Raw genomic sequence first — 26,045 nt, forward strand, 5'->3', positions numbered from 1 at the left:
GCATGTGGGTACTCAAATGAAAGCTCTTGATGAGTATAACATCTGGATGAGCTTATATCTTTGAAAACGTCAATAGTTAAAAAATTACAGTGCCATTTAACAAAAGTAATGATTTAATAAAGCAAAATTTTATTTATTTATAGTTGAAGAATTACGAAATTAAAATAGTGACTGCAAAGTTGCTAGTAATAAATTAAGCGTAAAATAAAAAAATTTTGAAAATTAAAGATGTTTAATTCTAATTTTAAATAATTTTTAAGAGGATTAATTCATGAAAAAAATTATAAGAAACCTTTTTTATAATTAGTTAAATTTTCAACAAAAAATAAAATTATAAAAAATTATCTTCTTAGTTTTAAATTTTTTCTCTTGAATCAAATAAATTTTTTTTATCAGTAAATTCATTGTATTTATACTCATGCAACAAAGTCCTTTATTTGAATATAATAGCATGTAAACGCATTGCGACTAATAGGGAACTCGCGAGGGCGCGTGTAGAGTAAAGCCATTGACCAGGTTGCAAAAGCTCTGTACAATGTGTACTCGAGCAGTACCAGACTCGATGCAGGACGAATCGATCGAGTGTAATGTGTATAAACTGAAAGCTCGCGTGCGAATATCCATGTCATTGAGTCTTCAATAAAGTCTTCCACTGCGCTATTAGCTCCCTTTAACATCCAGACAATTGGACTTTGATTACCTTCAATTGTTTGAAGCTCGTTTTTTTGTTTTCACTGTCCGCTGTCTTTCTTTCTCTCTCTCTCTTGCTCTCTTTGACTAGTCGATTAATTAACTTTTATTATTTATTTAATTATCCTACGCTTCTACGGTCCGCTGGCTTTATCTCTCTGTAATACGTTACGTGCGCTTATTAAATGAAGCTCCATTGGGACTCGGACTAGAATTAGTGTACATCATATGTGTAATGCTGGCAAATACTTGTATACATTCATGTAAATGGAAATTTAAAGGAAACGTGATGCTAAATGAGAGGACACCGGGCTTTGTAATGTCATTCTAAGCTTTCATACATGTTTAAACTATTTTGGATTTCGCTTCTCTGAGACCTTCTTTGAATAATAATAATAAAAACATCAATAGTAATAATAAAGCGAAATAGACATTATGTAATTAGGCCATAAATTAATAATTAAGAATTAATATTGCGATTAATAGACGCAAGATATGACAAAATTGATAAGAACCTTTTTTTAGAAAATTTAATTTTCTATAAAAAAGTATTCTATTTTTTTGTATCTTTAATATTGAAGCTGCAATTTAAATTTTAAATAAAAAACTCAATTTTATAATTTATTATAAATTAAATTGTCTAAATAAATTGTAATTAAAAATTAATATTGCACTTAAAAGACACAAGATATAATAAAATTGATAAGGACCTTTTTTTTTAGAAAGTTTAATTTTCTATAAAAAAATATTATTATTTTTTTGTATCTTAAATATTTAAGCTGCAATTTAAATTTTGAATAAAAAACCCAATTTAATAATTTTTTATAAATTAAATTGTCTAAATAAATTGTAATCAAAAGTTAATATTGCACTTAAAAGACGCAAGATATGACAAAATTGATTATGACCTTTTTTTTAGAAAATTTAATTTTCTATAAAAAAAATTCTTATTATTTTTTTGTATCTTTAATATTTAAACGGCAATTTGAATTTTAAATAAAAAAATTCAATTTAATAATTTTTTATAAATTAAACTGTCAAAAAAATGATAATCAAAAATTAATTTTGTGTCTGAAAGACGCAAGATACAATAAAATTGATAAGGACCTTTTTTTTTAAAAATTAAATTTTAAATAAAAAAAGTATTCTTATTATTTTTTTTGTATCTTTAATATTTAAGCTGCAATTTGAATTTTAAATAAAAAAATTCAATTTAATAATTTGTTCTAAACTAAATTGTAATTAAAAATTAATATTGCACTTAAAAGACGAAAGATACAATAAAAATTATAAAATTGATAAGAATCTTTTTTAATAAAATTAAATTTTCTATAAAAAAAGTATTTTTATTATTTTTTTTTGTATCCTTAATATTTAACCTACAATTTGAATTTTAAATAAAAAACTCAATTTAATAATTTAAGTTATAAATTAAATTTTCGAAATAAATAATAATTAAAAATTAACATTGTACCTAAAAGACATAAGATACAATATAATTGATAAGGATCTTTTTTTTAGGAAATAAAATTTTCTATAGAGAAATATTTTGAATATTTTTTAATATCTTCAATATTAAACCCGCAATTTAAATTGAAATAATTTTCTAATTAAGAATATTGCATAAAAAAATAGCAACAGTAAAAATCAGTAAACTTAATCAGATAATTGAAAAGAAAATCAAAAGCCTGGCCAAAAGTACAATTACAATAAAAAGTAATAATATTATCGGTGAATGTAGGTGAGTATCAATGAGGCATGCGGGTGTCGTCGTCACGTTCCCGTGAACTCGTTCTTCACGGTCCTTGATATTTCCTATTGCATTCTTGTCTGTGGACTTTCTCGTGTGTTTCTTTGCTCTCGGGAGAGTTGGTGGCTCCTGGTGGTGGTGGTGGTGGTGCTTTAGACTCTTACAGTACACTACACACCGGATGATAAATGGTAAATTGCCTTTTCCAACTAACTATTATCGATCGGTAAAGAGTAAACGCCGTTTATTTTGTCCGTTGCTACTGAGTACTCGTTTATACAACAACTAGCAAGACTAATACTAATACCGAGTTAAAAAAACACATAAACTTAAACTTAAACTAAGAAATAGTGAATTGCATACTACGGTGGGATTAGTGTATTGATGGCTTTCGAGTTATTAACTTTCAAAATAAAAATATTTGACAAATGGCCGGCTAATTGGTTCTCGCTGGAATAAAATTACAATCTATTAGGATGGAAAACGGAGGAGAATATTATACAGTGATAGTATTTTATTGAGCAATTGGTTAGCTTTGATTAAACATGATTGGCGATTAACGGGCGAAGAGGCTAAGTAAGATTAAGTGAGTAATGAAAAAATGACTAATTGATGTAGCTTGGGCGGGAGTAGCCGCCCGGTCCCTCGTCCTCCCAGTATTCCATCGAATCAATGGAGGAGACTCCGGATGCTCGGTACGAGGGGTTCTTGTAGTAGTCCGACAGGTCGTAAGACTTTAATGACCGTGCAAATCTCGTCCGCTTGACGGATTTTGACTTTTGTTTGGGTTTCCTCTTGGGCTTTCTTTTACGACGGGAGGAATCCTTGGATTTTCCGCCACCTTCTCGCTTTGTTTTATCGGTATTTCGGGATTTAAACCGATGACCCCGCTCTGAGACTCTGGACCTTCCGGTAGCTCTGGCATCCACGGTGCTAACGTTGCTCTCACTTTTCCCGCTAGAGCTATCCTGACGATTGCCGCCTGATAAATTTATACGACGTTTTTCTCCCGGCAGGAAATACCGCCCGCGCTTCCGATCCATTATTCCGAATTCAACAACTCGCTTCAGCGCTGCCACCACCTGATTTATTTAAATAATAATAAAAGGTTTAGTTTTTAATAGTAGATTATTAAAATTACTAATTTTTATACTGATGAAAAATTTATTTGATTTTAAAGCTTTAATTTTTAATTAAGAAAATTATTTTTTAAAATTACTTCAAGGGTTGATGAATATTTAATTTTAATTTTTTATCCAATAAAAAATTAATAATTTTAATGGATTAAGTTTTTTTATTTTTTTTTCATACTTTATTTTATTTTAATTATTAATTTTCTTTTAAATGCAAACATTAAATTTTTTAAGATAGCATTAATAAAATTCTTTAATAATTAATTTTTCTTAAAATACACTAATATAATTTTATTGATTAATTTTTATAAAATTAATAATTAAATTAAAAATATTTTATTTTTTTTTTAATTAGCTTAATGTAATTAATTTAATTTTTTTTTGTTCGATAATTCATTTTATTTTAATTATTAATTTTCTTAAAAATGCAACCATTAAATTTTTTTAAATATTAATTTTTTTAAAAAGCATTGATAAAATTCTTTAATTACTTTTTCTTAAAATACACTATTTAAATTTTATTAATTAATAATTTTTTAAAAATTAATAATTAAATAAAAAAATTTTTATTTCTTTTTTTAATTAAATTAATTTAATTAATTAAATTTTTTTTTGTTTTATAATTCATTTTATTTTAATTATTAATTTTCTTGAAAATGTAACCATTAAATTTTTTTAAATATTAATTTTTTTAAAAAATATTAATGAAATTCTTGAATTAATTTTCTTTAAAACACATTATTTAAATTTTATTAATTAATAATTTTTAATAAATTAAAAATTAAATAAGAAAATGTTTATTTTTTTTTCTTCAAAAAATTTAATTTTTTTCATCAGCATTTATTTAATTTATTTATTTAATTACCTCGCGCTTAGAAGCTGGATGCTCAACAGTATCCGAAATATACTCGATGATGTTATTAACAGTACTGCCATTTTCCTCGCCCAAATTTTTCATTGCATGCAGCACAAGATTAACATTTCTCGCGGGACGAGTTATTTTTTTTCCGCGATTGACTCTCATTTTTATTATTTTATTTTATCGTGTTCTATTTTTTTAATTACTAATTTTAATTAACTGATAATTTATCAACTGGAAATTTATAATTAAATATTGAAGAGTAAAATATATTTTTTCTGATATAGTCACTGATAATTTACAGGGATTTTATGACGGCTGTCATTTTTCATCGATCTGAACTGAGCGTAACAAAAGCGGTCCAATCACTCAGTCGCTTGTTCTCACACGCCATTCAAATAAATTATATTTTATATTTTATATAATTTTTATTATATGACTTCTCGATTATTTTTCTATTTTTCATCAAGCGCCCGGGCATTAACAACTTAAAAACGATTTTAATTGACAACTAAGCTATTTTTTATTTTCAGCCCAATAAATTCACATTTTAATGACATTTGAATCCTACCTCGTAAAATACTCTTTTTTATTTTTTACTTCCTCTTTTCCTTAAGCGCTGCCTGGTCTTATCGCACTCTTGCAATTTTTTCTTACCTCTAATGGCCACAATTAAATCCCCCGTTAAAAAATCGTTGTTAAATTAATACTACGAATATTGCAATTTTTAAATCTCTCATAGTTTTAATCGTTCTTAGCGTTTAATAAAAAATAAAAGTCTGTTGGGATTAAGAAGTTAGACGCATTTAATAATTTTAGAAAATTTTTTTTTATAAATTTAATTTTTTAATTAATTTATAAAAATATTTCAATTAATTTATCTTATTTAATAAATTAAAAATTTTCTTTTAATAATTTTATACTAAAGAGTAGAAATCATCAGAAATAAATACAATAAAACTATTACATCTATATTTTTATTAAAAAATATTTAAAAGTTGTTTTTAAAATTTCAACGAAATTACAAACAACTTAAAAATACGAATTTTGCTTTATTATAAATAATGAATTTTATTAAATTGCACTGTATTTTCTTAAATATTGACGTTTTTAAAGATATAAGCTCATCTCTAACATATACTCATCAAGAGCTTTCATTTGAGAACCCACATGCATTTTCATATATTTATATATATAAATATATAAAATATATGAAAAATTGATGTGGGTACTCAAATGAAAGGTCTCGATGAGTGTAACATCAGGATGAGCTTATATCTTCAAAAATCTCATTAGTTTGCAAGATAGCAAAGTCAGTTCTTAATTATTGACATTTTTTAAGATATAAGCTCATCCCGATGTTACACTCATCAAGAGCTTTCATTTGAGTACCCACATGCATTTTGATATATTTTTCATATATAGATATATATAATATATATAAATATATAAAAAATCGATGTGGGTACTCAAATGAAAGGTCTCGAGGAGTGTAACATCAGGATGAGCTTATATCTTAAAAAATGACAATAGTTCACGAGATAAAAGGTCATTTCTTAATTATGCATCTAGAGATAGACCAAAAAAACTGATTTTATCATTTGACTATCCTGGAGACAAAATTTTTTTTGTTCTCTTAATAAAATAGATTAAAATTAACAAAAAAGTCTGAAATTTTTTTTTCATGAAGAATTATCAATAATAATAATGAATGAGACAGTTAGAGAGGCAAAGTGTGGATGATAATAAGATCTTATAATAACCAAAGTATTTAGTTATCAAAATAGCTAATTTCACATCTCACGTCCCAGGAACGAAACTCAGAGTAACTGTTGGCGCACACGCGATATCAGTAAATTCCAGTCGAATACCCAGACCGGGTTAGCGGTGGCGTTGGCGGCCGAGTAGCCGAGTAGTCGAGCACAAGAGTATTTCGCTCACGGGTAAAGCTCTCGAATATCCGGAGGATTACGTCCGGAGAACGTGATCATCAGACAATGGAGCATTGAGATAATGTTCGGTACTCTCTCCTCGATATATATATATATACAATCGACTACCCACGTGCTCCAAGAGAGACCAGGAATAGGACCAGATCAGGAATAGGTCACAATTGAGTGTTGTCAAGCGCCATTATCCGAGTTCCGTTCCAGATCCAATCTTCTCGATCAGACCGCATTGTTTCTGTTTGATTCCACCGGAATAGAAATAACCCTCCATTATTAGAAGCAGGGAGCCAGGCCCGACCCGATCTAGTCTGTCGAGAAATAAGAAAACTCCGAGGAGAAAAAAAGGTAAAAAAGGTAAAAAGAGCAAGTGACAAACTTTCTATGGTTCCCGGCGATAAGGCAGTTTAATCCATCTTTCATTCGCTCATTCTGTCATCCACGTAAGAACCGAGTCAAGGCATCTGATGAGCTAAAAATTGTGTGCCCAAGCGACTGGATGCTTCCATCCCACACCAACACCATCATCATTTCTTCCTGTACCGGAGCCAAGTCAAACTTTCGTCCTCTTGGGTCGCATCAAATTATATATCTACAAGGATTTCACGGCAAAGTCTACACTATTTCTGCTGGCTTCTGGCTCCTTGCTCTTGTGTTTCTCCTCCTATATATATATCTTTATCTATGTTCATGTCTACGTCTAAGTCTCTCCTACATACGGGGGCAGAGGGATGGGGACTATAACCAACCAGTGTAGTAGCTCCTCTTATAACCTTCCTCATAATGTATAACCCGTAACGTTGACGGAGGGTTAACGCTGTTAATTATGCGACACTCAGCCCCTACATGAGCACTTTAAGCGATGCAGCGATGGGCTGTGATACACGCTCAGACTAACTTCGCTTCTATGGTTTAGTTATGTTCTTGATACTGATGCTGATCCTCATTCTGAATACACCTGCGCTACCGTTTCATTCCATATTGAAATTTAAATGCACGCGTCTCTAATGTGAGACTGAAAATTCCGTGATGTATTCACCGGTGGGACGATTCGCGTGCCGACTACAGTATACTGTTTCCCTGGAGTCGATGGCTCATGAAAATTGTAGAGTGCGTATGCTGGTGAACAGACAATTACATTCTGAGGATAATGAAGATCGTGAGGTTTGATAATGGGGTTGCTAACATAGACGCAATCAATTGTGGTTGATTAATTTTTTAATAATAATAATAAGAACTTGCAATTTTGCAGTCACTATGTGACTGCTGTTTGTGAACTATAAATAATAAAAGTTTTGCTTTATTAAATAATGACTTTTGTTAAATTGCACTTTACTTTCTTAATTATTGACGTTTTTGAAAATATAAGCTCATTCCTATGTTACTCGCATCAAGAGCTTTCATTTGAGTACCCACATGCATTTTTGATATATTTTTCATATATACATATATGTAATATATATAAATATATGAAAAATTGATGTGGGTACTTAAATGAAATGTCTTGATGAGTGTAACATCGGGATGATCTTATATCTTTAAAAATGTCATTAGTTGACAAGATTGCAATGTCAGTTCTTAATTACTGACTTTTTTTAAGATATAAGCTCATCCTGATGTTACAATCATCAAGAGCTTTCATTTGAGTACCCACATGCATTTTGATATATTTTTCATATTTTCATATATATAAATATATAAAATATATGAAAAATTGATGTGGGTACTCAAATGAAAGGTCTTGATGATTATAATGTCGAAGTGAGATTATATCTTTAAAAATGTGAATATTTCACAAGATACAAGGTCATTTCTTATTTATGTTACATATATAGCATATATTTGAAAGATATAAGCACTTTCCGATGTTACACTCATCAAGAGCTATCATTTGAGTACCCACATGTTTTTTTTATAAATTTTTCATATATACATATATATAATATATATAAATATATAAAATATATGGAAAATTGATGTGGGTACTCAAATGAAAGGTCTCAATGAGTGAAACATCGTGATGAGCTTATATCTTTAAAAATGTCAATAACTCACAAGATACAATTCACTAAGAAACCGATTTTATCACATGACTATTCTGGAAACAAAATTTTTCTTATTCTCTTAATAATATAGATAATAAAATTTTAAATGAAGTTTATAGGAATTTATTCGGTTTGTGGGAAGATAAAGGATTATTGAAAGCCAAAATACAGAAGAGAGATGATGAAGTAGAGTGTATGGAGTTTGGAGGTTACAGGGAGAATAGAAAATAATTAATTTGTATGGAAAAAAGCGTAAACGTAAAGCCAATTAGAGTGCATACGGCGAACCAGTCAATCGCGATAAAATCCCACAAATTGTCGTATTTTATTTTTGGTTGGTTTTATATTCGGATTCCGAAACCCAGAATTAAAATTCCGGGATGTATAACTGTATATGTATCGCCAGTAAATAGAGACAGGTAGAGGATAAGGGTAAGGAGGGTGAGGGGGTGAGGGTGAATGGTATCTTGGTGTTGTTGATGCCTTTTTTTATCTCCGCGTACTCAATATTCCGCAGGACACGGGAGAGAACAATGAATGCGCGTGATCCCCGAACGAATCAATCCCTTGAGTCTGTGTCTGTGTCTATGTCTGTATCATTGTATCATATATAGTTTGATTACAGAGTGTAGATCGCAGTGACGGTTAGCTACCACATATGTGCCGGGGAGTCGGTTCCAGATAAATCCCCGAGGAATTCCAATAGCCAGCAGGTCCCCGGTAACCGATTAAAACTGCGGTTACTCACAAGTTACTTTTACGGAAAATCGTTTTCAATAAAAAATAATATCGAATAAATAAATAAAGATTACAAATATATATACTAAATATTTAGTGTTATTTTTATCGATTTTCATTCGACTCCATTTGTTGTCTGGATCTATTATTCACGGAACTGAGCTTTCAGGAAAATAATCTAAATACATACTGGAGAAAAAAGGTAAAGATAAAGATAAAGATGTGCATAATTAAACGGCGAATCGTTTCGCTCGATGCAAATGTATTGAAATTTTATATTTTAGTATGGATGTATGTGAGATGAAGAATTAGACTTTCAAAACACAGTTTACGTGGCCAAAGTGCACTTATCTCGGTATCAACAAAAAAAGATGGACAAAGTTAAAGTAAAAGGCTCGGGAACATATAGAGTGCCGGAAAAAATAAAATACAAGTGATAATAAACGGAAAAGGAAAAAGGGACAAAGAGCTTCAGGGCTACCGACATTTGCATTAAAAATGTTCTAAATTTCCGGAGTATTGTTTCATATTTTTGGCCTCTCTATCCTCGCCGGCTCATCAGGAAATAAATTGTAGCTTGAAAAAGTAAAAAATACGCTTTAATTTAGTCAAAATTTTTAAATTTCATGACAATTTTAGTTTGTTGTCTTGATCCGAGTTAGATTAAACCAAAATAAATTTTTTTTAAAGATATATTAATATTAATACTAGCAACCTTGCAGTCACTTTGTGACTGCCGTGACTTCTGAACTATAAATAAATTTTGCTTTATTAAATAATGACTTTTGTTAAATTGCACTGTACTTTTTGAACTATTGATGTTTTTAAAGATGTAAGCTCATCCCGATGTTACACTCATCAAGAGCTTTCATTTGAGTACCCACATGCATTTTCATATATTTTTCATATATACATATATATAATATATATAAATATATAAAAAATTTATGTGGGTACTTAAATGACAGGTCTTGATGAGTGTAACATCGGGATGAGCTTATATCTTTAAAAATGTCAATAGTTGACAAGATAGCAAAGTCAGTTCTTAATTATTGACATTTTTTAAGATATTAGCTCATCCCGATCCTTTACTCATCGAGAGCTTTCATTTGAGTACCCACATGTATTTTGATATATTTTTCATATATACATATATGTAATATATATAAATATATAAAAAATTGATATGGGTATTTAAATGAAAGGTCTTGATGAGTGTAACATCGGGATGAGCTTATATCTTTAAAAATGTTAATAGTTCACAAGATACAAGGTCATTTCTTAATTGTGTATCTAGAGATAGAGCATTTTCGAATGCGGCCTAAATACATTATAAATTGACTGTGAGAATGATATGAAACCTTGAAAAGCCACAACTCCAGGTCTAGACCTTTCCAACTATACCAAATTTAACCATAAAAACCCATTTTATCATATAAATACTAGCCACAAAATTTCGCTTATTCTCTTAATAATATAGGCTATTATAAAGAGATCTATCATTGCAATTTTTGATTTTTTTTTATAATTTTAAAATCACTCAACCAAAAAATTTAAACAAAATATATTTTTGAAGGAAATTTAATGCTCTACAAAAAAGACCTGATAAAATTTTTCTCAAACAAGCCATTTCCATGTTATGAAGCCTCAAACATTGATCTGTATTTACAATTCAATTTTAAAATCTTGTTTCGAATAAAAAACTCAATGAATAGAAAAGAACTATGGATATTTTCTGAAGAAATTGAATGCTTGACAAAAAAGGTCTTAAAATTTTTCAACAAGTTGACTTCTTCAAAAGTTATTCAGAGTTAAAGTGGAATCAAGGATAAATTTTCCAATTTTTCGCCTATTATCCACTTTATAGACATTCTACACCGCAAATAATTTTTATATATGTAGATATGATTGTAATAAATGTAGGATGTGAAAAAAACATTAATCTAAAATTTAGTAAAGAGTTATGTAGTCAAGTTACAAGCGATTGAGTCGACACGAGGTTGACAAGTATTGTACGGTGAAAAAGAATTAAGAATGAAAAATGAAGGAAGGACGTGAGAGCATGTGTCCAGGGTGAGTGTAGAGCTTGAGCTTATTCTATGAGGTCCTATGTCGACTGTGAAAGGGTGGTTGATGTATGCAGAGAAGAGGCGTCACGACGGCTCTCGGAAGTTCTATTACTGGTATGGTGGAGCAGCAGATAGCAGATAGGAGATAGAAAATAGGAGAGGTGTATCTGGCGTTGGTCCAACTCGTACTATACGCGGCGCGACCATGAAAGAGCTGGTCAAACGCAGACGGAATTTAATAAAGGTTCTTTCTACGGCACTTCAAAGAGGACAAGTGTAACGAGCCAGACGAGCCACAAGATCGCCGGAAAAATGTTTCACCCCTTTGAGAAAAACTAAATTTAATTAAACATTATAAATATAAATATATAAATATATATTGTGGATTATCGAGAGTGCAAGGAGAGCTTTTTCCTAAAAGTGTTACGCTTACAGTTCCAGAGCGACTCAATCGAGCGTGAACACATATATAACCTGAAAAATTGGAATCAAGGGCTGGGGAATATCGAAAAGTACCGGTATGACGTTTTTTATCCCCCGGTAAATCCCTATATCACTTCGCGAAAACATACGAGTGAAATATTTTACCAAAGACTCAATCCAAGTATTTTTTTCATTTTTCATATACATTTTATTTACTCGCGGAAATAAAAGTTTCTCCAATTAAGTCTTTTCCGGCTGCGTTTTACCTTCTCTGCTATGCCAATGGGCTTTTATTTTTCAACTTTTCTAAAAAAGTTGGATAAATATAGGCTGGCTGCATAATTACTACCAAAAGTGTGTAATTATTTTATACGAAGAGACCCGACCATTAAAAATTTTGGATTTCTAAATTAAATACGGTAAATAGTATTCAAGAATTAATTTTCAAAATTATTTACTCATATTTAAGGATGTATGGACCCATAACCTGTAGAAAAAATTTTGAAAAACCCCATTTTAAAATTTTAAGTAATTGTTTACGTTAATTATTAATCATATAAGATAAAAATTGGTTTCAAATTCATAAAAATTGAGTTAAATAATTAAAAAATAAATAACAGAGCTATTTAAAAGAGTCAAAAAAATGATTTTTCAACTTGTCTGAAAAAGTTGGAAAAATATAGGCTGCATAATTACTACCAAAAGTGTGTAATTATTTTATACGGAAAGATCCGACCATTTAAAATTTCGGATTTTTTAATTAAATATCGTAAATAATGTTCAAGAATTAATTTTCACAATTATTTACTCATATTTAAGGATGTATGGACCCATAACCTGTAGAAAGTCAAAAAAATTATTTTTACGTCATAACTTAATAATTAAAAATTAATTCTCCAGTATCGAGAAAATTTAGCGACCATGCGCCACCTGTTGGAGGTTTTTAACACTATTTAGATCAAAAAATTATATATGAGAAATTATTTCAGGAAAAATCATGCTATATAAAAAAACGAAATTATTTTTACGTCATAACTTAATAATTAAAAATTAAATTTCCAGTATCGAAAAAATTTAGCGATCATGCGCCACCTGTTGGAGGTTTTTAACACTATTTAGATTAAAAAGTTACTTATAGGAAATTATTTCAGGAAAAATCATGCAATATAAAAAAAAAACATATTTGTTTTACGTCATAACTTAATAATTAAAAATTAACTCTTTAGTATCGAGAAGATTTAGCGGCCATGCTCCACCTGTTGGAGGTTTTAAGAACTATTTAAATAAAAAAATAATATATGGGAAATTATTTTAGGAAAAATCATGCAATGTAAAAATACAAATTACTTTTTCGTTCAATAAAAGCGAATAATAATAACTTGCTTAGCTTTTAGTCGCTCGTAAAAGCCATAAAAATTAGCCAACCCATTGGATTGTCGTGACGTATCAATACGACATCAAGTACCGAACAATCGAAACAGTTGCATAAAATATAATCCCGATTTCTGTATAACGGATAGATAGAGCTACAGTTATAGTATTTGTATTGTATTATCGAAAGGGAGTGTTCAGAATATTCGCTACTTGCCTTTCTCCGCTCCAATATACTCAGCCCCGACAAGGTCATGAAACAATAGCCGGGTTGGTATATCAACATTACCTACACCTAGACGACTCACCACACGCGATACATACATATGCAGGGGAAAGCAATAGAATTCGAGGCCAACAAATGTTTGTTTGGGATTTATGAGCAAGTCGTCAAAGGATTATTGACGTAATTGATGGACCGTAGGATATTAAGCGACGATCCGACACAGAGATGAATCTTCATTGCGATCGAGGACCCAGAACGGAGGATTCCCAGTTTAAGCCATCTCTGGGTCATGCTCACTGGTTATGCTAGTACTTGGTCTAGTCTGGTCTTATCCACATCATATCCAGTATTATACCTACTGGTGTTTCTATCCGCTCCGATCCAATCCAATCTAATCGCCTATTCTGCTAGACTGCCGAGTATATAGCAGTGTATACTAATAGTGACTAGCAGTGATCATCATCGCAGTTTTCGTCTTCATCTTCATCCGTAATAATCTTCCGTACTGAGGGTCAAAGGCATTACATCTTAGTATAACGAGTTGGTGCGGGCTCATTCGGGTGACTGGTCATAAACTCAGTCTATGAGTCATATGAGTTGAATGCTCGATAGTTTCTATTATTATTATTAATTACAAACTTCTTTTTTATTTTATAATTATTTAATTAAGTTTCTTATTTTAAATTTGAATTATGGGTTAAATATTGAAGATATGAAAAAATTATAAGAAAAATTAAATTTTCGATCAAAACGGTCATTATCAATTTTATTGTATACTGATAGAAGGATTTATTAACTATTAATAATTTAATTTATTTGATGACAATTATTAAATTCTAACAAATATTTTTTAACATTAAATAAATATTTATTTCGGAGGAAAGTACATTTATTAATAGTTAAAAAGTATTTATTAATAGTTAATAAATATTTTGTTGAGTGAATTTGTTCTGCTTGTAGAATATGATATGAAGATTGCTTATAAACAAAAATCATCTTTATAAATTATTTGCATTAATTATATTACATTATAATAACGTTTATTGTAAAATACCAAATTCTATCACAGCTCATAATTATCTTTTATATTTTTAAATATTAAAAAGGTTTATTTATTTAGTGAATTGAATTATTATCATGAATTCCGGCTATAGGGTTACAAAAAGTGTCAAAAGAAATTTGCTATTTTTGCTTTTTATTTTAAATAAATATTTGTTAACAGTTAACAAATATTTATTAACCATTAATGAATATTTATTTAGTTAATAAATTGTACTTAATAAATATTTATTAAATCCTATGATGTTAAAAAAAACATTTATTAACAATTAATAAAGCTTATTAAATATCAACAAATCCTTCTATTCAGGCACAATATTAATTTTGAATTATAATTTATTTTGGCAATTCAATCTTAGTTTAATGATTGGAATTTTTTATTTGAAATTTCAATTGTGGCCTAATTATTGAAGATACGAAAAAAAGAATAAAAATTCTTTATTAGACATAATATTAATTTTTTATCATTGATTAAAACCTAATCATTAATTTTTATATTATGCTTTTTATTAATATTATTATTTTTATTTTTTTTAAAAACATATCCACTCTCCATAAAATATGAGTATAACCATTACACACCAAGTAAAGTTGAAGTATTATGGTGTTCACTTAGTCTCTTTACTCTCAACTAGCAAATATGTGTTAGTCAATGTTAGTGTTGATGTTGGTGTCCCTTGTACAGCTCCCGAGATCACTTACGCCCGCATAAAGCTGATGCATCGCATAACAGCCGTAACTGATAAAAAGTTAAGTCCATAGATACCGACACAAACTAATACTAATAAACTGATACTCAAGTAGTTATTATAGTTTACATTCATAAACCTCGTATATTTTATACTTTATATTGTATATTGTATATGTGGAGGAGGGATCGAGGATCAGGGAGAAAGAGAAAAGCATTTATGTTTAACCCACTAGAGGACATAGACAACTAAACCGGCGAGAAGAAACAGCGCGGGAACTATTTGCTCCAGAGCCCAGTTCTTAAAACCTTTGTTGTATCAGCCCGTCAAAAATTATCCTGGGAAACTTTGTAGAAAGATCGCGTCGTAAATTAACGGTGTGAATCTTATAATATCTTGTTTAAAAATTTTTTTTATTTATTAAATGACGGAATATAAATTTTTTATATTTAATGATTAATTAATGAAATGGCTGTGTGTGGATTTGACGGGTAGAAAAAAAAGTTTAAGACTTCGCGTTTTAAAAATAACGAATGGGATTAAAGATGGAGGTTTGATGGTTTGTTTAATAAAGGAAGAAGAGAAGATTGAGGTGATAAATTGGCGAAATAGCTGGGTGAGTTATTGATGATATATCTAAACTATGAGAACGTCGTATCTTAATGGGAAAATCTGCTGGATTGGGCCATCGGTCTTATCCGAAGTGATAGGGAGAGGATGAAAGTAAAAATAAAAAAAACTCTAATAAAAAAGGTTTAATAGTGTGTTCTGTGTACGTGTGTATACTTTTGCAGTAACTGTTAACAGTATCGGGTTATCAGAGCAACACGAAAGTCCGTTTAAGTCTTTACTTTATTTCACATAGATATACCAAGCGCCTATAGGAAGGAGTATCAGATGAGGATTGTATATTTCCTATCGACCTTCTCAAGTATTCCCGTTTCATTGCCGAGCAAGAGCTTTTTTATGGGGTTAGATCGCTCTACTGGTAGCTAATAACTAAAACTTCGTTTTTTTCTGTTCACTGATTTTAATGGAGTTCAATGGAGAGAAGAGGCTCGTTTTGGTGACCGGTTACGGCCCTGATGTTGGAATACAACAAGCCTCTTGGACTGCATAGAACTCGGCACCGTTTCTCAGGTTATATTAGTGGTAGCAATCGCTCCGACGCGGTCTCTCAATATCGAGCTCGGGATTTGTTTATCTGTTTTTATCGAGTTTTGTTTTGGTTTTTTATCGTGTGTAAAAATTTAATTAATTTTTGTAATTAAAATATTTAAAAATCAAAAATTTAGTGTTTTATAAAAGATATTTAAATATTTAAATTTAAAATTAAATTTCAATTTTTTTTTAAATCAAAAAAGAATTTCAATTTAAGAATTTTTTTAATTAAAAACATCTTTATCAAATTTTATTATTTTAATATTAATAAATAAAACTCCATTTTTATAAAATTCAAATTTTTTTTTATAAGTAAAATTTTTAATTAACATTTAGCTTATTAATATTTTTTCTAAATTTGTATTTTTAATTATTATGACTTTAATTTTATGTAAATTAATTTTTTAACTGCAAAAAAATTAATAACAATGTTTTTACTCAAAATGAAAAAAATAAACGATTAAATTAAAAATTTCAATTCAAGAATTTTTTTAACAAAAAAAATCATGAAATTTTATTATTTTAATAATAATAAATAAAGCTCCATTTTTATATAATTCAAATATTTTTTCATAAATAAATTTTTTAATTAAAAAAATTAGCATATTAATATTTTTTCTAAATTTGTATTTTTAATTATTGTGACTTTAATTTTATGTAAATAAATTTTTTAACTGAAAAAAAAATAAATAAAAATGTTTTTATCCAAAATAAAAAAAAAATAAATGATTAAATTAAAAATTTCTATTTAAGAATTTTTTTAATAAAAAAAATCATGAAATTTTATTTAATAATAATAAATGAAGTTTCATTTTTATATAATTCAAATATTTTTTTATAAGTAAATTTTTTAATTAAAAAAATTAGCATATAAATATTTATTTTTAATTATTGTGACTTTAATTTTATGCAAATTAATTTTTCAACTGCAGAAAAAATAAAAAATGTTTTTACCCAAAATAAAAAAATAATAAACTAAAAATTTCTCCGAAAAAATGTGAATAATTTATCGAAGAGAATGTAATATTTATTATTATGTGACGCAACAGAAAGTATAACAAAAGCATGATAGATTTGGTGTTTGTTGTACGTAATACACTCCGTAAAGTAAAAAGGCATAGCTATATACTGAAGAACACATAATAGTGTAGAGAATACGGTAATTTAGTCAGCCAGGTGACGATTGTAGCCATCGAAGAATGTGAAAAGTCGGTGTGTTAAGTGGGAAAGACACATAGTGTAAATGTGCGTCACGCACTGAGGAGTAAGAAGTAAGAAGTAAGGAGTAAGGAGTAAGAGTTACATTATTATATACTACATAGAGGCAACACCCGACTAGCTCAGACTTTCCGACTCCTTGCCATTGCAGTCAGATAACTCCGGTTGTCAATGCCGGTCGTATCAGCCTATCGGCTCCTACTATTCAAATAAAAGTTACACTAATATTCCTATAAAAGTTCATTTCGATTAAATATTTTCTCTATATCATTCGTGAAAGTATCTAGATAATATATACTATAACACATATCGAATTCCGATTGGACGGCTTCATAACGAGCTATTTAACACACAACACAGTTTGTGTTATATTACAAACACTCGAAATAAAATGGACTATTCAACACACTCTGTTCTTCCAACAATGCCCGCATAAATTTATTCCCTCTATCTTCCTTCTGATCGGCATTATTTTATATTTACGTAAATATTTTCCTCGAATCTTTGAATTTATACGAAGCTACTCTCCGAAACGCAAAAAAACTGCATTAGTTAACAACAATAAAAAGTAAAAAATAAAAAAAAGTGGTAAACATTAATTACTTTTCATTGTCGTCGTGCTTTTAGCGGCATAGAATAGAATCAGTGAACTAACGAGTGCATTAGCGCGTGTGAATTTTAACGTGAATTAAAAGGATAGAGAACAGAGAGTAGACCGAAGTACCAGTAAGCAGTAAGCGGGATATATCGACGGATGTGGATGAAAGATTCAACAACTCGTAAGAGGATTTGGGAGACGAGGGATATATAGTGTAGACGAGTATAGTAGGCTGCCTGGGGAAACATGGTGCACATGAGTTACGCGCAGTGGGCCTGTCTGCCCAGTACTTACAGGAAGAAGGTACGTCGATAACAGTATAACAGTTAACCCCTTACTCCTTCCACTTACATCAACATATCCTTCTGTTCTACATTGCATTTTGCTAGATACTGGCCTTTTGAAATAGTCACGGTTCGCTGCCGCCAGGTGGCTAATGCGACTAAACTTTCCGGCAATACATTTGTTTACTTGTTAGTTTATGTGTTTATTCTTATGATAGAGCAAACTTTTGGAATAACTTGCAGTTTCTTGGCTAATTGAGGAAGAATTAATTTATGGGAATCGTAAAAAAGAAAAATAAACATCATAATTGCTTAAAAAATAAAGAAAATTTTGTCGACGGTGTGTTTTTGGGATTAAATTGGGTTCTTTAGTTTAATTTAGTGTAATTGGAAAGGTCTTGACCTAAATTTGACCTTTTTTTAGCAGTAGTTCGTTTATTATGATAAAATTTTGGAGTAATTTAATTTTGTATCATCAAAAAATTCTTGCTCATCATGATTTTAGATATTTTTGGGATAGTTAATTTTTTCTTTAGAATTTTTGAAAAAATTTTGAAGTTTGTTGATAGAACAGATAGATAAGAAATGACCTTGTATCTCGTGAACTATTGACATTTTTAAAGATTTAAGCTCATCCTGAAATTACACAGATTAAGACCTTTCATTTAAGTACCCACATCAATTTTTTATATATTTATATATTATATATATGTATATATGAAAATTATATCAAAATGCATGTGGGTACTCAAATGAAAGCTCTTGATGAGTGTAACATCAAGATGAGCTTATATCCTTAAAAACGCCAATAGTTAAAAAAGTACAGTGCAATTTAACAAAAGTCATTATTTAACATATTGACTGCAAGGTTGCTAGTAATAGATTATTGTAAAGGTCTTGATTTGAATTTGTGCCTTTAAAGTTTCATATCATTCTCACCGATAATGATAATCAATTTATTATAAGTATTTAGGATGCACTCGAAAATGCTCTAGCTCCAGATACATAATTAAGAAATGACCTTGTGAACCTGTATCTTGTGTACTATTTACATTTTCAAAGATATAAGCTCATTTTGATGTTACATTCATCAAGACTTTTCATTTAAGTACCAACATCAATTTTTTATATATTTCATATTTATATATATATATATATATATATATATATATATATATATATATATATATATATATATATATATATATATATATATATATATGTATGTAATATCAAAAATAAAAAGAGTATACGCCAAAAGCGTAGGCCATCAGGTAGTATTTAAGTCTAGCTGTAAGATACGATGTCTGGAGTGTATGAGTGTAAGAGAGAAAGAATGAGAACGAGAGTATGTACTAAGGTACGTAGGTATGATTTTTGAGAGATGTCTGAGTAAGTACGAGGAGTGGGAAAAGGGGATGAGTGCTGAGGGTCAGTTGACCTATGTGTGAAAGTTAGTTCTATACGAGCATTTGACAAAGACGTGCCATTTTTCTTGTAAGACATTGTTCTAAATAAACTTACAATCATTTTAGATTCGACTAGTCATCACTTCTAGAAATAAGAACCTTATCCCTAGTTATCCATCTACAGGGGATATCACATGTATATATGTATTTATGAAAAATATATCAAAAATGCATGTGGGTACTCAAATGAAAGCTCTTGATGAGTGTAACATCGGGATGAGCTTATATCTTTAAAAATGTCAACAGTTAAAAAAGTACAGTGCAATTTAACAATTAAACATATTAAATTATTGACAAATAATCCTAAAATATTAATATAATTCCCATAATTTATTTTTAGACCACTCAAACTATCTAAACTATTATTAACAATATCAAAAAACCATTGAGCAAACATTTATTTATAATTCGCGATTTTTTGACAGTCATATATTGACTCCAGATTGCTAATAACAATAAAATTAGCCCACTAACACAATGACAACGTAAATAGATCAATAAACCTTTTTATAAATCAATCGAGTATCTAGTTTTAGTCGTTGACGACAGACAGCACACGGTCCAGTGATTTTCTCACCGTGAGAGAACTCGACAATCCTTAGGCGTACAATACACACACATTTACACATACAAACATATATCCTTACATTAGTTTTATCCCTATGTAACACACTCGTGATAGTTTGCCGAGTGGAGCAAAGAGGCACGACTGGATGGTGATTATGGGCAATAGTACTATACCCTTTTGCCCGGCAGGGGCTTTTATAGCCGCGCGGATTTCTCAACTAATATAACTACACCCAACTTGTTTCAGCGGCGTACAACATACTCAAGGGATCTATCATACATGTAATATATTACACATTACACATTAGATATTATTACGGTCTACCAGCATGATAACATCCGCGGTGTATAGTCAAGTCTAACAAACAGAGCAACGTGATTCATTGTCAAGACGGCTCTTGAGTCTTTGCTCTTTGTGTAATATATTACGTCGCTAAATAGAAGCATTTAGTAGTAAGAGCGTATTTACAATAGAAACTGTAGAATGGATCGAAGCTTTGTGCGTAAAGTCAGAGTAAATCATTTGTCCTTTTATTGTCGCGTATCACTCGAATTGATAATGGATATTATATGTCTTTATATTTATATTTAATATTATTTGCTTACGCTTGATTTTATTTTTAGCGAAACGTATCCGCACCCACCGAGCTGATTACCTAGAGCGTATTTCCTTATAACGAGTTGCGATCACGCAGAGATTCTCGATAATCCTGGAGAGAAGCGAATTCTTGCATGATTGCTGGAAATATATATTATATGCCGATTTCTACTCTCTCGGGTTCTAATTTTTCCTAGCGACCTCCGGTTTGTTATATCCGGTCTTGGATTCACGTTTTATCAAACGTGAATTTTATTATTATACACACACTCACCATTCAAACTGATCCTTTCATTCAAATATTCCATATTCTATTTCTATTATTATTAATATCACCTCTATTATTATTATTATTACTATTTTAGACGACTATCAATAACCTGAATTTGAAATATTATTTTTGGCTTATCTTCTTATCAAAACCGAGTAATGAGGCTCTATTTGAAAGTACTTTATTTTTCAATTAAATGTATGTTGATGAAAGGAATTTTTTTTAAGAGACCATGTGGTAATGAGCAAAAAGTAACCGAGGAATTGGATTAATATTTTGATTGCAATATATATATTTGAATTAAAACTTTTCTCGATAATTATGCGATATTAGTTATGAATTAAATTTAAAAAATCATTGTTCTCATGATTATCCTCTCATTGTCGATAAATTATTTAACATTTTGGATTAATTAATTTTATTTAAACTTTTTAATTATCAAAAATTTTAATATATTAAACTAATATGAATATTTAAAATTTTAATTAAAGAGCAATTAAGAACTTTAATCTATTATTATTATTATTAATATTTAATTATTATTATTTAATCTACGGTTTAATGATCTAAAAAAATTTTTTTAATGAAAAAATTAATAAAATTTGAAGAGTTTTAAATCCAACTTTGAAATTATTGAGTTAAATTTAATAATTGACGATTTAATTTAATTTTTTGTCCGAAAATTTTATCGCGGATTAGAATTAAAATAAAAATTTTTAATAAAAAGACATTTCGAACAATTCAATCACCCAATTAACTGTGAAAGGTATGTAGCTAACGTTAATAATAATAATTATTTTTTTAGACCATATGCAGTAATGAGCAAAAAGTAACCCAGGAATAAAATTAATATTTTGATTGAAATATATATCTCGAATTAAAAATTTTTCTCGATATTAATGCGATATTAATTATGAATTAAATTTAAAAAATCATTATTCCTCTGATTATCCTCTCTTTAACGATAAATTATAATTTATCCAACTTATTTAAATAATTATTTAACATTTTAAATTAATTAATTTCATTTAAACTTTTTAATTATCTAAAATTGTAATATGTTAAAAGATACTTTACCTAAAATGGATATTTAATATTTTAATTAAAGAGCAAATAAAAACTTTATCTCCTATTATTGTAGTTATTTAATTATTATTATTTAATCTACTGTTTTAATGAAGAAATTAAAAAATTTGAATAGTTTTAAATCCGATTTAAAATTATTGAGTTAAATTTAATAATTGACGATTTAATTAATTTTTTGTCCTAAAATATTATTACAAGATTAGAATTAAAGTAAAAATTTAAAATTTTTAATAAAAAGATATTTCGTACAAATTCAATCACCCAATTAACTGAAAAAGGAATGTAGCTAACGTTAATAATTATTATTATCAGTAAAACAGAATATTAAGGCATTTTAATATTAAATTTGGATATTACGATAACGCTGTTATATTAATTTGATTTTTGGTGTCGCGTATGTGCCGGTACATAGATAATAAATAGATAAACACATTACCGAGCAAGCAATACTTATGTGGATGACGCAGTGTTTACACAAAATACCGTGGAATCGTAATTTATAATTGTATAACCATAAAAGTGTCTCGTGGGGACTCTGCGGGCAGAGTTTGTCTCTGGGAATGAGTTAATGCAGATATATCATCAGCTTAATTAATTTTACTCGTTCAAACAGCTGATCTATTTACAGCTGACCAGATGCAAACATATCTCTATCTGTGTTTGCGCCTCGGAAATATAACACCAACATTGAGGCAAAAAATAAATAACAGACTTATCAATCAGAAGTCAAAACTTGTCAATTAGCATCCATGCTATTATATTCTGCTTGGTGCATCAATAAAGTGAAGTGAAATGAAAGAAAAAAAAAAGTAAAAACATATTTCGCATGATTGACATTAATAATTTTTAGTTTTATTCGATTTAAAACAACGATCTCTGGTGGGTGTGTTCACATGACATGAAACGCTCAATCTGACGGTTTTGAATCGCGGGGTGAGTCTGTCAGGAGATGGAGGAGCGCACAGTGCAGAGGGTATCCATGCGTTATGCACCGTGTGAGTAGTTTTAGTTCAGCACACTCGTACTCGGTCATAAACGGTTTCGGGGTCGTGACAATTGCGGCCCGTGCCCCGGGGCATTGATTTACTACGTTAAATGTTTGTCGCGTATACGAGCGTCACACTCGGCCATTATCTCTAGTCATATGGATTAATAAAGTGGCCAGTAGGCAGAGGGTGAAAGGTACCCAAATACCTCGCTGTAAAATACACTCATGAACACTAAATCGAGAATATTAACGTTCAGTTCTGCCGGAGGAACAGGTACTGTCAATATAATCCACATCCACCAACTGGCTCTATAAAATGACGGTTTAATATCCATTATCTATTGCCTCGACGATTCACCCCTTCTTCTTTCTCCGAGCGTTCATTACCCGACTCTCAAATTTAATCATCATCCAAATTACATTCAATTTAACTCAACACAGAAATCGAATAAGCTGGGTCATTTGATGCTGCTAAGAGCAGCTATTACCCAGTTTGGTCTCGATAAATAGTGTAAAATGTTAATTCGTTCAAAAATTTATTGTATGGACATATCGGAAAATCTAATGTTCATTTCTGACTCAATTTTGCTTGATATCGTCATATTTAATTTTTTTATTGAAATTAATACTTGGAAAATCCGACAGGTGGCGCATGATAGCGGAATTTTCTCACTAGAAGAGAGTTTAGATTCCAAAGCTAAGCAATGAAATAAAAAACCCACATTAGGTCATTTCAGACAATACCTATTATCTATTGTCTCGACGATCCACCCCTTCTTCTTTCTCCGAGCATTCATTGCTTAGCTCTCAAATTTAATCATCATCCAAATTACACTCAATTTAACTCAACACAGAAATCGAATAAGCTGGGTCATTTGATGCTATAAAGAGCAGCTATTACCCAGTTTGGTCTCGATAAATAGTGTAAAATGCTAATTCGTTCAAAAATTTATTATGTGGACATATCGGAAAATTTAATGTTCATTTTCGATTCAATTTAGCTTGATATGATCATAATTAATTTTTTAATCAAAATTAGTGTTTAAAAAATCCAACAGGTGGCGCATGGCCGCGGAATTTTCTCACTAGAAGAGAGTTTAGTTTTAGAAATTAAGTAATAAAATAAAAAAAAGTTTTTTTTTGCTGTTTTTTAAAAAAAGATATTTTTTACTTTTATTTAAAGCTTGATATAACTAAAAACACGTATCAGGTCGTCAGTAAATTTTTTTATCGAAATTAGTGTTTAAAAAATCCGACAGGTGGCGCATGGTCGCGGAATTTTCTCACTAGAAGAGAGTTTAGTTTTAAAAATTAAGTAATAAAATTAAAATAAGTTTTTTTTGACTGTTTTTTAAGAAAGAAAGATATTTTTTACTTTTATATTAAGCCTGATATAACTAAAAACACATATCAGGTCATGTCAAAATATTTTGCATGGAACTTTACATAAAATGATGATCCGCGATTACAATGAAATGTTGAAAATGAAGATTAAACAACATTCTAGTTCTGATAGATGGTTTTTAAGCAATAAAATACCGAGCAGAAAGCATATCGGCAATAGCAATCATCGCTAATTAATTCGACTCGCGAACAACTCACGGAGTGCGTACCCGAGAGATTACAATTATAACAACAACAATAACAACAACATCAGCAATAGCAGTTTCAGTCAGTGGATGAATATGGTGGATATAGTGGATACCGGTCTCTGGGCGTGAGGTTGTGTTCCCGGCTTAATGAACAGTCATATCTCTCTGAGGGATACTCCTGCCCCCGTTAGTATACTACCAACTTTTAACGAATAGAGAAACTGTTTGAGTTGGGATCCTAGCTACGATGATTATGATGATGATGTTCCGTCGCTTTGGAGTGGGAATTAAACTGGAGAGAGCTGATAAGTATTCTGAACCGTGAAAATACATATTTTTCAGTACAGGCCGAGGCGCACTGGTGTGCAATGAAAAAAATCCACTCAGGAAAATGCTATAATTTTATCCGGCGCTTTGCTACTGCTGGTGCTAGCTGCTAGTGATGTAGCTTCCCGGCCTCGGCAATTTGGCTTTTAAACTACTTTCCACGAATTACACGTTTGACTTAATATGCTATTGCGATATTTAACCAGTTGTAGTTATCACTTTGGATCCATATTTCGTTTTAATTTATTAATTTCATTCACGGAATTTAATTCAACAAAAGATTTTAATAAAACAAAAATTATATTAAAAATAATTTGTATCAAAAACATTATTTTCTACGGATAACTCGTGGCCGATTTTATTTCTGCATATCGATATATCTTAACTATTATAGAAATACATTAAATACAAATATTGAAGCCATACATTACTGAAAATGTATTTTAAAAGTTATCAACAATAAATAATACTAAAAAATAAAAAAATTATATTGAGAATGTTATGAAATATAAAATAAATTTTTATATAATTTCATAGATTTTTTTAATGGATATTCAGTATATATATTGAATGTATTTCAATTATAGGTAAAAAATATATCAAATACAAATGAATAATATGTAAATTCATAAAAAATATTTATTAAATTTGAATTAATAAAATTTATAAAGATATGAGAAAAAAAGGTAAGAATACATTTAGAATATTATAGTTAAAAATAATCTATATTATTAAGAGAATAAGAAAAATTTTGTGTTCAAGATAGTCATATGATAAAATCGGTTTTTTTTTGTGAAATTTAGTGTCATTGCAAAGATCTTGATGTGAATTTGTGCCTTTCCAAAATTTTATATTATTCTCACCGATAGTCAATTTATGAAGTATTTA

At 29.5% G+C, this 26,045-nt stretch overlaps 2 protein-coding genes across 4 annotated transcripts in view; one reads left to right on the forward strand and one right to left on the reverse strand.

Moving 5' to 3' along the window:
- Positions 1-26,045, forward strand: part of LOC123259349 — a 135,752-nt gene that overhangs the window by 20,595 nt on the left and 89,112 nt on the right. Inside the window, exon 1 of one of the 3 annotated variants that reach the window (XM_044719786.1) lies at positions 17,184-18,278. The exons of the other annotated variants lie outside the window; for them this stretch is intronic. Within the exon in view, the coding sequence (XP_044575721.1) occupies positions 18,222-18,278 (57 nt within the window). The 5' untranslated portion in view covers positions 17,184-18,221. Of the gene's footprint in view, positions 1-17,183; positions 18,279-26,045 lie in introns of those variants that run through there. 3 annotated transcript variants of the gene reach the window in all.
- LOC123259432 lies at positions 2,322-4,813 on the reverse strand. The gene is made up of 2 exons (XM_044719968.1): positions 4,439-4,813; positions 2,322-3,522 (listed from the first exon to the last, which is right to left on the reverse strand). The coding sequence occupies exons 1-2, from the start codon at positions 4,595-4,597 to the stop codon at positions 3,046-3,048; spliced, it is 636 nt and encodes a 211-aa protein (XP_044575903.1). The 5' UTR covers positions 4,598-4,813; the 3' UTR covers positions 2,322-3,045.

Source organism: Cotesia glomerata, linkage group LG1 (genome assembly GCF_020080835.1).
Source record: "Cotesia glomerata isolate CgM1 linkage group LG1, MPM_Cglom_v2.3, whole genome shotgun sequence".
NCBI classification, from domain to species: Eukaryota; Metazoa; Arthropoda; class Insecta; order Hymenoptera; family Braconidae; genus Cotesia; species Cotesia glomerata.

Bases quoted from the DNA above. Each gene is read 5' to 3' on its own strand.
- LOC123259432 (XM_044719968.1), bottom strand. From the start codon at position 4,597: ATGAGAGTCAATCGCGGAAAAAAAATAACTCGTCCCGCGAGAAATGTT. The intron at 3,523-4,438 runs GTAATTAAATAA...TAAATAAATCAG, and splicing joins ATCCAGCTTCTAAGCGCGAG to GTGGTGGCAGCGCTGAAGCG.